Source organism: Asterias rubens, chromosome 17 (genome assembly GCF_902459465.1).
Source record: "Asterias rubens chromosome 17, eAstRub1.3, whole genome shotgun sequence".
Lineage (NCBI taxonomy): Eukaryota > Metazoa > Echinodermata > Asteroidea > Forcipulatida > Asteriidae > Asterias > Asterias rubens.
This window is the reverse complement of record NC_047078.1, coordinates 12,190,317-12,206,214: the sequence shown is the minus strand read 5'-3', so window position 1 is coordinate 12,206,214 and position 15,898 is coordinate 12,190,317. Positions and strand designations below refer to the sequence as shown.

Here is a 15,898-nt window from a genome sequence, read left to right as displayed (position 1 = left end):
TATTTGAAACAAGTAGTCGTGGCCGAGCGGTTAAGGCGATAGACTAGAAATCTATTGGGGTCTCCCCGCGCAGGTTCGAATCCTGCCGACTACGTTTTGCCTTACTTTGTTTCAAAAGATTTGCAGTTAAAGCTTTAAAAAATAGTCTACAAATATTGCAAGTAGATAATTCGCCAAAGGTAGTCGTGGCCGAGTGGTTAAGGCGATAGACTAGAAATCTATTGGGGTCTCCCCGCGCAGGTTCGAATCCTGCCGACTACGTTTTGCCTTACTTTGTTTCATAAGCATTGCAGTAAAAGCTACAAAATAGTCTACAAATATTGCAAGTAGATAATTCGCCAAAGGTAGTCGTGGCCGAGTGGTTAAGGCGATAGACTAGAAATCTATTGGGGTTTTCCCGCGCAGGTTCGAATCCTGCCGACTACCTTTTCGCTTTGCTTTGTTGATAAAAAAAAATCAGTAAAATCTACAAAATAGTCTACACATAATGAGTTCAAAAGCACCGTCAACAAACAAGAAAAAGTGACATGATCATCTTCAATCACAAGCATTGTGATCAAATTCGAAAAGAACAATGTTTGCTGATTTTAAGCGTTCGCAAATAGAACAAATAATATTTTGTTTTAATCAAATGAAAGACGTATAACATAACAACAAACTCTCAGCTCACTGCATTGGTCACGTCGTGAGTGCATGGCGCCATAATAAAACCAATGCATCCAAGCATGAGCGCGTTGTTACATGCATGCCTGCATAATAATAGTAGACTACGTCAACTGCTGTTACCTGAAATAAAAGAGCACTCGTATGCCTATTTTGTACTTCTACTTCGATACTTGGCATAGTCCTTCAGTCAGGATAGTTATATCACAAACCATGATGGAGGAAGGGCACGAACCAGCATATCACAGCCTATATCCGTAGCCACCACTTAAGTCAACAAGAAGTTTGTTTGCATATAGTGTTTGTCGACTGGGAATAAGAGAACCAAACAGCATAGCGTCTACTTAAGACAACATTCATGTTTATGTAGCAAATCTCAAACGACAAACGTGAGCTGTAAAAATGGAGTTGGAGTTGCTGCCATCTTGTTGGCCCTCTCTCGGCAGTCTCCGTCTAGGGTAAGAAAACTTTATTCACTTTTAGTTAATATTAAATGGGCTTAATTGCTTGTGAAAGAGTACAGTAAGTCATAGGTCTCACACCTGTTATGCAAGACTTTCCTTCAACAAAAAAGGTATGTCAATATTGGGAGTCATGCCACACATAGAGGGCGCTGTTAAGCCTAGTTTTAATTATATCTGTAAGAATAAACCGAGATATGAGTTATAAGAACCGGCTTGAGCTAAGACCAATAAGGGAGCAAAGTATCAACTAATAAAGAGTATATTAATACGACGTTTTAACGGGTATTGGTAAGATATGGGGGGAGGTGTACGCAGTCGCGATTTGAACATAATTTTACATGGGAGATGGTCACAAGGAAAACTTCACTTGCCTGATTTGCTATAATGCTTGTTATAAATGAGTTGTCTGGTAAAATAGGAAGTTTCAACTGTAATCGTATGGGCCCCGATTGGGCACGTGAGTTGCGTCTTTTGCGCTTGTAAAGTCTGCCAAATTTCGGTCTGCGAAATCTCAGGTCCACTTTTTCAGTGAATTTGTTGTGATTTGCGGAATAGTCAAAACTGGCGGCCTCGGCTTAGTGTTTGAGTCCACAAGGCGCCAAGGTCAAGACCGGGGTCATTGTGGGGAGACCAAGGCCGAGCCCATGGCCGTCCGAATTCGGCCTCACGGCCGGCCTTGATGAGACCTCAAACACTTTTTTTCAGCTTTGAAAAAAAAAGTATGAAAACAACAATGCAAATGATTTAGAGACGTTTTAACAGCGTATTGCACCCTGCTCTACCCCCATGGCATTAAATAGGCCCTTTTCGAATCCACGGCTTCGGCTTTGGGTTCAGCTTCAGGCTCCGTTCTCTCTGAACCCTGGGCACGTATACGCGCAGCAGGTGCAATTGTCAACAAGAACCGCAGGGCCAAGCTAAGAGGCGAATCTGGAGCCGGCTGTGGTTTCAAAAAGGGCAATCGTATATTTTCTTATTTTTGTGAAAACATTGGTTGGTGAATGCTTAAGACACCATAGAATGTCTCACTGTTGTTTCGAAACGGCGGCTTGAATTTTGCCTTTGACTCGGGCTCTTCCAGATATAAAACGTGCACTTTTGGACTGGGCCCAAACCAGAGCCCAATCCGAACCCAAGCCAGGGCTTAGTTTCGAAAAGACCCATTGACCCTGTACCATGAGAACATGTTCTCATGTCCACAGTTTGTACGAGTGCTTAGGGCATACTCAAACGGTATAACTCTCCTATTTGCTGTGCTAGCCAGCGGAAGTGAGGCACGGCTTACAAATCCAAGATAACCTTCGCTTTGGAATTAATTTGACCCCCATGAAAAGTGCGCGTGGGTTGTGTTGCACAAATCAAATAGGTATGTTAATATTTAACACGATGAACAAACATAGGGGATCAACCACGCACGTACACGTATGTCTCGAGTATTAACATTTTTGGTTCAACTGAAAAACTACATCTAGGGTGCACCCCACTTATCCAACGAGCAATTAACATTAAATTATACAGATCATTGTATCTTCATGGAAACGGTACACGTATATCTTTGTACAGCAAGTCGTATAAAAATACGTTGGCTGTTTTTTAAACCAGGAGAGGACAAAGTTGTTGGAAATTTGTTTTGTTTTGTGGAAATAAATGTAAATTGAATTGAATTGAATTGAACTTCCTGTTGATGCTGACATCATGAGAACATCAGCATTAAGTATTGGAATTGCACTACCTATTGAACCACTTGTAGTGTTGCATGGAGTCCAACACATTAGTCTATAGTGTCAAACTCTGATTTTATAAGTCAATTCAGGCATCCTTTTAAATTTTATTTAATGTAACATGCAAACTTATTAATTTTACCGATTAAAAAAACACGTTAATGGCTGTTGGCAAACTGCTTCAAACTAAAACTACATGATGTGCGTGCAAAATATTATTACTGGTCTCACGTTTTGAAGCTACCTGATAGCTACGTGAGAAGAATCAGATAATAAATCATGCATTCAGTTCAAAAGTTGTTATTCATCGAATCATAAGTCTTTACACAATAAACATGTTCACAACAAAATGTATGTATGGAGGTAACATGGAGGTAACATACAGCACACAGTGCAACCGTCAGACGTTGAAGTTACATTGTTATATCTCCACGTACTGATGGTTATAATATAAAGGATACCATTTTCATGTCGCGACAACCACCTCTTTTATGTTCAACGAACCCTGAATCTGTTATATGCACAAATAAAATATTCAAAAGAATATTCATACATAGATATGTGTGATGCATAAAATGATGCCCCAGCTTTGGGATTTGTGTGTGTGTTTTGCTAGTTTCCTCGCTCCCCAACCAAATTGACTACAATACGTCTCTAATGGATAACAATGGTATATTTCGACATGTTTTTTTTCAGCAAGAGTTGTCATATCACTACGAGAGCGGTGAGTGGTCGTTCGTTTAGCTCTTGTCAGGGGCTCGCCCGAGTGAGCACCGCGGGGTAGACCCTGGGAAGCTAAACGAACGCACCCATTGTACGATTGCAGGGAGGTTTAGCTGCACGTTCCGCGTGAACGAGAACGCGAACGTCAGAAAACTGTGTCGTTAAAATATCACGTTTTAAGCATACGTGAGGTTACCATTTTTCACGCAAGGTTACCAGGTAATTATATGCGTGCAGACGTCAAACGTGAGCATGCAATAAGCCAAAAGCGGTGACGTCATCGAGAAACAACACATTTTTTTTGACGTTCACGTTCACGCTCACGTTTTTGCTCGCGCAACGTGCAGCCAAGCCTCGAGATAAATTATCACAGGAAGACGACATCCTAATTTAAGGATGTCGACATCCCGAGATAAGTTATCGCAGGAAGACGACATCCCGAGATAAGTTATCGCAGGAAGACGACATCCTATTAGGATGTCGACATCCAGACATAATTATCTCGGTTTGTCGACTTACATGCGTTTAGGATGTCGTCATCCGGGACAATTTTGTCAGGATCTAAGCATTTCGGATGGCACCTCCAGAGCTTCGTACTAAACCTCTCAGCAAAAAGTATAATCCTAGCACCTTCTGTATTGTCCTTGTAAAGCCCTCCTCCTTTCCGTATCGCAAAGTAGATTCGGGTTCAATCACCGCTGTGGACGAGGTTGATTTAATAGTGGTCGAGTTGACCTTGTTGCTTGAAGGTCCTATGTATTTCTGAAGTAGTTAATCATTCACCTTTGTTTTACAAGACACACACACGTTTTTGTTGACCCCGAATAACAAGGACCTCTCCTTGTTCTTCCATTGTTTGGACTTTTTTTTTTAGTGACGTCACTATTCGCCTTCTGGAAAAATGGTGGTCACTTTTGGAGTGTTTGGTTATGGCCGTATCTCTAAATGGCTTATGTGGTTGTGTTTACGAATTAAAGCACTGGACACGTTTGGTAATTGTCAAAGACCAGTATTCTCACTTGGTGTATACCAACATAACCTTTTAAATTTGTGGGCTCAATATTGGTCATCAAAGTTGCAACAACAACAAAAAAATGAAAAGAAAAAAACACCCTTCTTGCACAACTTTGTGTGCTTTCAGATGGATAATAAAAAGCATCAGTCTATTAATATACTTGGGTGAGAAATTACCTCTTTGTAAAAAAAATACGTTACTTCAGAGGGAGCCGTTTCTCACAATGACGTTTACTGACAACCGCTCTCCTGTATTTTTATGGTTCTTTCCCACATTGGTACACGCCATGATTTGTTACTATGGAATTCCCCCAAAACAACTATTCTTTGGAATCAAGTATTTTGATTGTATGACTCAATAGCAGCCAGCCAGTATAAATACTTTTATTCCATTGAACTTTGTCACCATGACTTTATATACTGCAATGCTGTTTAAAAGTGTCGGTATATACAGTTTTGCTTTCCATTTCCTCGTAGTTATGTGTGTGCCTTTGGCCTTCCTGTGTAAAGTTGACCGTAGACTGAAATGTGACTAATTTTAGACAGGTTTGCCAGTATCCTGCATGCAAATTTTAATGGAAATAAAAACAATCGTTTTTCTTGTAGAATAGAAAATAATAAAGATGCTATATGTTTGGTATTTGTGTGATTTTTTTTTTTTTTTTGCTAGAAAATACATAAACTGCTACACCGTAGAAGTTTGAGATCGAGAAATAGGTGATCAAAAAAATTACACATTTTGCATTACATCGATTCAAATAAAAATACATAAAAGCTCCCTGAGCATAGTAATTTTATCTTTTTTTCTCATCAATAATGACATTTCAGACAAAAATGCGTCAATAGATGTTTTCTACTATCATCTTCATAAAACCGTGTAATCTCGGTGGTCTAGTTTTTATAGCACTACTCTATAATTGCAAAGGTCGTGTGTTCGAATACACCAAGCAACATGCCTATGATTTTGTTCACCTGACTCGGGAAAGTACAGACTCTGAGTATACGGTGCTTACAATCAATTAAGGGTAAAACCAAACGTGATTTGTATACGTTTGATACACTCTTAAAGGGAAGGTACACGTTTGGTAATTACTCAAAACAAATATTAACTTAAAAACTGACTTGGTATAGAGCGTTGGAGAGCTGTTGATAGTATTAATCATTGTGGGAAACGACTCCCTCTGAAGTAACGTAGTTTTTGAGAAAGATGTAATTTATCACTAAAATAATAAAAAGTCTTTTATTCCCATCCGAAAGCACACAAATTCGTCCAACAAGGGTGTTTTTTCTATCATCATTTTCTCCCAACGCCGATGACCAATTGAGCTGAAATTTTCACAGATTTGTTATTTTATGCATTATGTTGAGATACACTAAAGTGAGAAGACTGGTCTGTGACAATTACCAATAGTTTACCTTCCCGTTAAAATAAATGCAGATACCAACGTTGATTTCAGCTTTCGACACTGTATAGAGCATTTAGAGAAGCATTTCACTTCGAGGTAATGTGGTTATGCAAAAATCAAGTCCCCAACATTTGAATCTGAGTTACTGGCAGTAACGTTTCTCAGACTGTGAGCTCCAATTACGGATTATTTTTCCTGCGTGGACATAACCGCTTCGGAGTTTTGTCGATATCTAAAAAAGAGACAATCTTTGAAAAGAAATGGTTAGTTTTATTGTTTACGTCCATTTATATGGGATTAAAACAATCAAACGGTTCCAAAAACCAAAGGAAGGCGTATACTTTAATTGCCTTTAATTGTGCAAACTAATTCATTTTAGGATTAGCTGAACTAATCTTTAAAAATGTGTAATCCTTTCCAGCATACAATGAGTAGGCCTAAATCAACTGTTATACTCGAATCAAAATAGTTAATTTCAGATGTCATGAGATCGCAGTTGCACTAAGCACACAAAGATTTAAGTCACGTTAATCTGTTTGTGCATTACTTAGTGTTAGAAATAATAATTACATACGAGATATAGTGCAGAGTTAATGTAATTGACATGATGTCTGACTACAAGTGGAGTTTGGACTTTATTGTCTGGCTTATTCCATTCTGTAAAATAGGTAAGTCATCGATTGAAGGAAACCGTCAATTCAACAAAACTGCTCGTGTAAAAAGTTGTGTAAAAACGCCTGCTCAAAATGTATGAAAATCTGATATATGGCAGCATTTATTAGCTATTGATGCTACTCTTTGACGAACTCATTGTGGAAATTCAGCTTATTTTGTGAATAGTTTATCCCCTTCAACCAAAATCCTTTGACCTGGAATAGTTTTTTGTAAGTTCAAAGTCGAAGCGTCGGGTGTGGAGCGGAGCAGACGTTTTTTGTTTCTACACGCTCTTTTTAGGCGGGAACGCAGGGAAGTTGTTGCAAATACTGACGACAGTATCTTTTCAGTGAAACATTGTCTCTGCGACGCAGTTTATGCAAGATGGCGTCTAAAACATGCGGATTATTTATTCTTCTTGCTGTGGTTTCATCAACATTGGCGGGTAAGTGTTGTGTTGTTTAGAGAAGCAGTCATAAAATAAGATACCTTTATTGATGACATATTTACCATACATTTTGCATTTTGCTTGTTAGACTGGTTACCATGTTACCAACCACAGTAGTATTGTATAATTTATAACTGGTTCCCCGTATATAATTGTAAAATAATTACTTCACCAAAAGAGCAAGGGACAAAAGAGGGGCATGGTAAATTATATTTTATAAATAACGTTCAAAAATTCATAGTTTTATTCCATTACATTTAGCAAAACACTGACGATTTGTGTAACAGTTCACTATTCAATATTATATAGAATATTTCTTTTGTTAGAATGTGAAAGTTTTCTGTGTTTCGAAAACGAGAACAAAAAACACGACTCAAACGGAGACTATAATTATCGACGAAATAAAATCTTCGAATACTTTAATAATCAAAATCATTGAACACAAAATATCATTGCAAATTGTAATAAATACAACTTCATTTGGTTCACAATAGGCTTGCAAACAATTTGGTAAAAATTAACTATGAAGCAAAATTCAAACACGAGACGAGAATATTCTTAGAAACCCTAATTGACAATCACGCATGAATTTGCGAGCGACCATTATGTATTAATGATAACGTGAACGTTATGTAGGGAAACATCCTTTACTGTTTACAGGTTACCGTAACGATTGTCAAGTCCCTATTCTCGAATTTTCTATGAGAATGTTATTTTACTTTCATATTATCATTCCATGGCTTTAGACTTTCCAAACAACATGATTAGCCAAACTACATTTAACTAAAGCATTTAAAGAATGACTGTTGTTTGCCTGGGGTCGATTTCACAAAGAGTTAGGACTAGTCCTAGGAGATATACACATTACATGGATAGTCCTCAGTTAGGACGAGTAACTGGTCCTAACTCGAGATAAGACTAGTCCTAACTCTTTGTGAAATCCACCCCAGGTCTTATGGATAAGTTATACCGTGCAGTCATCAGTTATTACCATACTGTAATACTCAGCACCCACATTTTTAAGCTCTGATTATGGTGGTATGCTTGATTCCATGAAAGCATTATCAGTTATACCAGTCAGTTCTCAGTTATCGCATAGTTACTCAACGTACACAAACAGTTGGGACTCAGATAATGGCATGGTATGCCTGATCTGGTTCCATAAGCGTCAGTAGTGTACTAGTGCAGACTTCAGTCCAAAACTCACCCAAACGGTTGGACTCTGATTATGGTGGTATGCCTGATCCCAAGTTAGCACAATCAGTTAACTAGTACAGCCCTTCGTCCAATATCAAACAGTAACTCAGCACCCGAATGGTTGGACTCTGATTATGGTGGTATGCCTCATCGATCCATGTAATAATATTAATACATGTATATACATAATAAAGGCGCCGGTATCCATCAGAAAAGATGCTCATGGCGCAATAACCGGAACAATTTAATTGAAAAAATAATTAAATATATATATATCTGTACTACAACAAGCATGACTGATAAGTTACCAGTGCATTCCTTAGTTTATAAACCATATCACTCAACATTCAAACTATTGAAATGTGGTGATGGTGCTACATATATCCCATTGTTAAAGTACAAATACTGTACTAGATACAGCAGTCAGTCAATTAAAGGTTGAAGGGTCTGGGTTTAACACATGAGGTTGTGGCATTTTGCACTATTTCTGCGCATTATGAATTTTGGCAGCGGTTGTATAAAGAAGACATTAGACTTTGGAAGTCTAGTGCGTGTTCGAACTTTATTAAAGGCAAAGCATACTATTGATGCTCGGAACCGTTCGATTGTTTAATACAATAAAACGTAGGCCCTACCTGGGAAAATATCATTTCAAAAGGTGGTAGCATTTATGAAGTAACACAAACAAATCTGGAGCCGTTTGGCCTATTATGTTCACCGATGCATGACAAAATAATGCACAAACTGAGAAACGTTTCATCCGTTAACCGTTAAGAAATTTAAACAGTTTTGAACCTGTTTCTCTATCCACATTCTAGTAGAAGGGAATCGTTTCTCAAAATGGTATACAATCAAAAGTTAGTTGCAATGCTTCCTAAAGTTGTTTTTAAAGGTCAATCATTTTTTGGAGTAAATACCACAGTAAATACTGAGGCCCAGGAGCCTTCCCCAGAGGTAAAGAAGATAAAGTACGCTGAATATCATCAAATGAGAAGTTACTAGATAGAGCTGGAATTGGAAAGTCACCTCTTTATATAGGCACTAGTGTAGACACGATTGGTAAAAGACCAGTATCTGGTGTATAACAACATAGCCTATGCATAAAATAACCAACTTGTGAAAATGTGGACTCAATGGGTCATCGCAGTTGCAAGAAAACAGTGAAAGAAAAACACCCTTATTGCACATACTGTTTGTGCCTTTAGATGCATAACAAAAGTCATTATTCCGCTGGTCTTTTGTTATTTTATTTATTTATTATTTTGAGTAATTACCAATAGCATCCAATGCCTTTAAGACCTCCCACGCCTTCAAAACCAGACTATGTACAAGCTTTCGCAAAAGTTCGTTCGACGATTAAAGCTTGCACAAACTTTTGGGGGAATGCGATGACTAATCCTAAATGCATGTGCAATAATAATGTATAAGGTGTCAAATATTTCACAACAAATTATTCGTCGATCACAAAGACCCAAAGTCAAAGTTGAACATGACCTATTAGTCATCCTTTAGACTGGTACCCTGTCTTTATCAGCAAGGGTACTTGCTTTTCATAACCATTTATTTCATTGGTTACATTGATTTCATTGGGTATTATTGTGCAATGACGTGAGCTTTCTATGTGTTTTGATTGGTCCGAGGTAACGTTTTGCAGTTGCACTTTTCGGTCGTTTGTATATCTAAGTGAAAGGTGAGTATGGACGGGGATTGACCTAGGCTTGAGGCAACCTCTCTGGTGTAGTTCAAAAGCCTTCAAGTGTGACGTCAGGATGTTCAGATTAGTCTTCCTTCAGCAAATGTAACTCTTTAGCACATGCTCGGCGCCTTTGGAACCGTCTCCCTCATCAAATTCGTTCCGCGGAGTCACTTGCAGTTTTCAAGGAACATCTCTAAACTTTCCTGTTCAATGACTGATTGCTTCGACTGTTTTCCCATTACAATGCCATTATTTCTTTGCTTATCGTATAGTTTCTTATTAAGCGCTGTTGTGGTATACATTTTGTAAATGTCTCTTATTACTATTATTATAGCTACTCCGGCCTCTGAAACCAACAATGATGTAATTTTTACGAGTTAGCCTGTTCTTCCTAAGTCGAGATAGGGTTAATCCTAGCATTTCGTAAAATCGGCTGCTGCAGCAAGTTTTGGCGGGTGACCAGAGTCGAATAGAATTGCTCATAGTCGAACTAGATGTCACTCGAACGCTGCGTATAGTTAAAGGAACACGTTGCCTTGGATCGGAAGAGTTGGTCTATAAAAAGCGGTTGAAAGCGTTTGTTATGAAATGCATATGGTTGGAAATATGTTTTAAAAGCTGTAGAATACAATAATCCACACAATCATTCAAAATTGCACGGATTTCCGTTTACGTCGCGAACTAACATTTATGGGAGTCAAAAGTTTGACTCTCATAAATGGCCGACCGTGTTAGTCGACGAGGTAAAAAATAAAACCACGCAATTTCAAGGCATATTTGTGTAGATCATTGTATTCTACTTTTACAACATCTTTCTACCCATATCCACTTTATAACAAACGGTTACAGAACGCTTTTAAAAGACCAACTCGACCGATCCTAAAATGGCTAGCCCAACTGGACCAACCTAGATCAGAAGCACTGTTTTTCTAGTCTTAATGTTGTTACGTCACTTTGCCATGATGGCGTTTTGGTTGCGTTTCCGATAATTTTGTTTTTAACATTTCTAAGTCGCGCACAAAATTGGTTTAAATAAATGGTAGGTGTTTGACAATGAAACATCTATTTTTAAGGTTGTGACGTTTGCAAGGGGTTTCCCGAATGGTATCCCGTTTTCTTGTCAGCACCATTGCAGCAAGCAGCTGTGTAGGAAGGTGTATGACTAATGACACTTCAAGTGGTATGCAATACGAAAAAGGCGACGCGTCACGTACCATCCAGAGATATGAAAGATATTATGTACATTTCATATCTCTTAGGGTATTCAAATAGAGACTATTTGAATAAGGCTCTGGGATTGGTCCTTAGCGTGCATTGTGATAAAGTGTTTGTGTCTGTTCAAAGTCTGGCTGTAGTGGGTAGCGTTGGCTGTAGTAAACCAGTCACCTGCTCCCAATTTCATAGAGCTGCTTAAAGAGGCGCTGGACACATTTGGTAACGTGTCAAAGACCAGGCCTACTCTCATTTAGTGATCTCAACATAAACATAGAATAACAAAAATTTGACTCATTTTGTCATCGCAGTTGCAAGATAATAATAAAGTAAAATTAAGTGCTTTTAGAGGAAATAAAAGGCTTCAGGCCTGAAGTATTTGATTGTTGAGTGAAAAATTACCTCTACTCACAAACTGCGTTACTTCACAGGGAGCCGTTTTTTACATTGTTTTATATAAAACAGCTCCATTTATTGCTCGTTACCAAGTTTTTATGCTAACAATTCCACCAGTGCTGTAAAACACAATGTGGCCGAGTCATTCGAAAGAAAACGGTGACATAAAAACAAAAATAGATTTCTAGTCTATTGCCTTAACCACTTGGCCACGACTACCTGTGGCGAATTATCTACTTGCAATATTTGTAGACTATTTTGTAGCTTTTACTGCAATGCTTATGAAACAAAGTAAGGCAAAACGTAGTCGGCAGGATTCGATTCTGCGCGGGGAGACCCCAATAGATTTCTAGTCTATCGCCTTAAACCACTCGGTCACGACTACTGATATTACATGCAACCCGTACCTAGCTGAAACAATTGAAACATTATTTTCAGAACAACTGTTTTGGGTTTTGTATTTTTTGCAAATAAGTTCACTGTAAAATAAACAAGTTGACTGTTTATGCCACATGGTGTGGCTAACGATTGCAAAATATGTAACAACAATCCATTGCTACATATAGTTCCTTGCAATAGGTCCTTTTTCATTCATGGTGCCTTGTTTTATTAATAAATAATAATTATTAATTTATAATCTATGCGATAAGGATAGGCACACGCTTTCAAATAGCGCTGCTGCATAAACGCAAACCAACCAATCAGCACACTCCAGAGAACAGGTGGTAGTCCATTTTTGTTTAACAGCGACCAATCAAAACGCTCAATATTGTTTAAAAGAACCAATGACAGTCGCATAGTACATTTTCACCTTTTTAAAACGTAACGCTCATTCTTTATTAACCTTTGAACGATAAAAGGGGCAATTTGAGCGCGTTATACAATGTTGTCGATAGATGCAAGATGTTATCAGGTTTTGCATGATATTATGTCACAAACTTTACCCGTAGGCACAATAACAATTAAAGGTTGGAATTGGGCTGTTTTATCTTGCAAGAAAACACAATAATACGTTAGTTTTATGAATAAATGTGCAGTGTAAGAACTCAAGGAAAAACTAAATTAATGTTCCGCATGTTCTAGATGGGCCCGCGACCACTGATATATATATATATTTTAGATCAATGGATCTGACCAATTATTTATTAATGCTAATGAGGCTACTCACGTCTAAATAAAACTGCAAATAAGTAAATAATACCATAAACTAAAAATAATGATAATTTCTATACCCGAATGTGATCAGTCTGGTGTTAAATGTGGCACTCACAATGACCTGATGAACGACTTGTGAAACTGAATAAAATACAAAATGGCGACTGTAGGCCTATTCAGAGAAAAATTTACAGGGAAAAACCATGTTTGCATTTCCATATCGCATCCACCCCTACTTGGAATATTATTCCTGGCTGAAAGTTAATGCATAACCGGACCCTATTTATCTTTGGTTAATCACTCAACGAATTTCACGAGATAAAAAAACATGTTGTCTGTCATGTATTGACATGAGTTTAATATTACTTCATACTTTACCAAGTGTCTACTGTATGCTGTGGAAATTACCTGTTGGGGTGGGGCATGCATGTTCGTTGTGTACAGGTGGACGGCTGTGCTGTGATGCACAGATCATCGTTCAAATAATAGTGGCCACTATTTTATGATGCGCCATGTCTGTCTATAAGACACCCCCGGCGCAGGCAGGAGAGAAAGCAGAAGCAAGTGGACCAACAATGAGTTACATAGATAACATCTTAAGCGCTATAATAAGTTTTCAAATGAGTTTTGAAGCTGGTATTTAAGTATTGGTTTGTTGGAGGGATATTAAAACTGTTTTCTTGATCTTTGGTGGTTCTTATTGCCAAATCGGTAATTCAGCAAGGCCGAAAATACATTTAAGCTAATTTTTCGTTCAGCTTGCATAAAAAACAACTATGAAACCTTTTCTCAGACAGACCAAATTCACATGGTTTATGACCATAAAGCAGTTAGGCCATACAATTTCGAACCGAGAAACATAGATTTAAAGGCAGTGGACACTATTGGTAATTACTCAAAATAATTATCATCATAAAACCATTCTTGATTACGAGTAATGGGGAGAGGTTGATGGTTTAAAACATTGTGAGAAACAGCTCCCTCTGAAGTGACGTAGTTTTCGAGAAATAAGTAATTTTCCACGAATTTGATTTCGAGACCTCAAGTTTAGAATTTGAGGTCTCGAAATCAAGCATCAGAAAGCACACCACTTCGTGTGACAAGGGTGTTTTTATCTTTCATTATTATCTCGCAAATTCGACGACCGATTGAGCTCAAATTTTCACAGGTTTGTTATTTTATGCATATGTTGAGATACACCAACTGTGAAGACAAGTCTTTGACAATTACCAATAGTGTCCACTGTCTTTAAAGGCAGTGCATAATTATAAACAAAATCTGTGAATAATGGGCGATAAAACAATGAAAGAAAGAAAGAAAGAAAGAAAAAGGCCTACCTAAAGTTGGGTGACTGCTCTATATTCCAACACACCTATGTTCCGACACCCCTATGTTCCGACACCCATTTATTCCGACAACCAAAACACCCCTATGTTCCGACACCCCTATGTTCCGAAAACCTTGTGTAGCCATTAAAAAAACCAAAAAACCAAAGGAGTTTATTTGTATGTTTGAAAAGTGTTATTCTGTTAAAAAATAGAAACTTTGATTTATTTAGAAAAGGACTGAGTAATGGAGGGGTGGTAGTTATTTAATTATCATAATTATTATTATATTGTTAACATTTCTATTATTTGCGGGGCCAAATGAAAGAAATCACACATCGGCGCAATAAACGCAGGGGAGGGTTGGAGTTCTTATAAATTGAAGGCTCATGAAATTTTATCAACATTAGCAAAGTACCGAATAATTTATTGCCAGTTAACTCGGGGAGCCATAACTCAAGTAATATCCACACAAAACAAATGAGGGCGGGGATTACCTCTTGTGACCTATAATTATTATACTTCAAAGGGATCGTTTCTCTAACAATGATTTACAATATCAACAGCTCTCCAGTGCTCCTATCAAGTCAGTATTTATGGACATTAATTTGTTGAAGTAACCAAAGGGATACCCCTCCACACCCCTAAGGGATACCCCTCCACACCCCTAAGGGATACCCCTCCACACTCCTACAGTAGTTAAGTGTTCTTCAAAAAATGGTCTTGGTTCAAAATAAATAATTCTTACCAACCCAAGATCCAACGCCACAAGAGGGCGCTCATAGGAGTACAGCTTTTTATAAACAACACACAGCAACGTTCAACAGCTGATCAAGACGTCTGTCTACAGCCAGCGGGATGATCCCCCGTTTCAAAATGTCTTCAAACTTTAAACTCCTCTGTTTTTCCTCCTGCTTCTTTCAGCTTGCGAGGAAGATGACAGGCTCACACAAGACCAGTTATTTAACTTTGGGGTTTTGACGGGAGACAGGCTACTACCCATTGAGAATGATGCATACGTGGAGCTGAATCTGAAAAGTCCGCTCACGTACTACGGGAAGAAATACTCGTCAATATTTGTAAGTCAGTGAAACAATCCCAGTGCATTTTTAAATATTCAAAAATACACAAATATGACCAATGTTTAGGGCCAAATGTCATCCAAAATACATCAAGTTGGAAGTCAACAACCCCAAGGTAAAAATTGGGCAACATTTTTCACTGGAAAATCCTTTTTTTATGGCATGGGTCTCTCAAAACCTGTCTAAATATATATTGAATATTTGATCTGAGGGCATACCAAAAATTATAATGAGCTCGAAGTTGTTTTCTCCTTATTTAGGGGGATGCACTCCAGTTGCGATAACGTACCATCCTGCCGTAACCTACTTCTAGAAACTAGTAGCCTTATATATGGGTCTCATTAGGGCCTCCTTAACGATATATGTTTTTCAAATCAGCGTTGATGGGTGAAATGTTTTACGACCATTAGCCAGCCAGAACTGAAGTTTCCTGTGTACTGTAAACCTAAAACTTTCCTAAATATGAGACCCTAAATATGAGACCCTTAAAGGCTCATAGGGGAGCCTTATAGTTTCTAGAAGTAGCCGTAACCCTCCTGCTGTAACCCTCCTGCTGCCGTCGGGAGGAGGGTTCTGTTATCACAACTAGGATGCATCCTACTCCTAGAACTATGAGATTTGTTCCGCTACCGTTTTCATGTGGTGAGGGATAGCGGAATGAACCTCGTAGTTTTACTAGGAGTAGATGATCCCGGAGGGGAAAATTATTTTTCTTTTGCAACGCCGTACGTAGACGCAAGTA

At 38.2% G+C, this 15,898-nt stretch overlaps 1 protein-coding gene and 4 non-coding genes across 5 annotated transcripts in view; 4 read left to right on the top strand and 1 right to left on the bottom strand.

Moving 5' to 3' along the window:
* The first annotated feature begins 12 nt into the window (after nt 1-12).
* Trnas-aga lies at nt 13-94 on the top strand. Its single transcript has one exon. It is a non-coding gene; the product is annotated as a tRNA-Ser (tRNA).
* An 85-nt stretch (nt 95-179) lies between these two features.
* Trnas-aga lies at nt 180-261 on the top strand. Its single transcript has one exon. It is a non-coding gene; the product is annotated as a tRNA-Ser (tRNA).
* Nucleotides 262-344: 83 nt separating this feature from the next.
* On the top strand, nt 345-426 carry Trnas-aga. Its single transcript has one exon. It is a non-coding gene; the product is annotated as a tRNA-Ser (tRNA).
* A 6,473-nt stretch (nt 427-6,899) lies between these two features.
* Nucleotides 6,900-15,898, top strand: part of LOC117301486 (sushi domain-containing protein 2-like) — a 31,207-nt gene continuing 22,208 nt past the window's right edge. The window contains exons 1-2 of the mRNA XM_033785508.1: nt 6,900-7,090; nt 14,999-15,153. Of these exons, the coding sequence (XP_033641399.1) occupies nt 7,030-7,090; nt 14,999-15,153 (216 nt within the window). The 5' untranslated portion in view covers nt 6,900-7,029. The remainder of the gene's footprint in view (nt 7,091-14,998; nt 15,154-15,898) is intronic.
* Trnas-aga lies at nt 11,897-11,979 on the bottom strand. Its single transcript has one exon. It is a non-coding gene; the product is annotated as a tRNA-Ser (tRNA).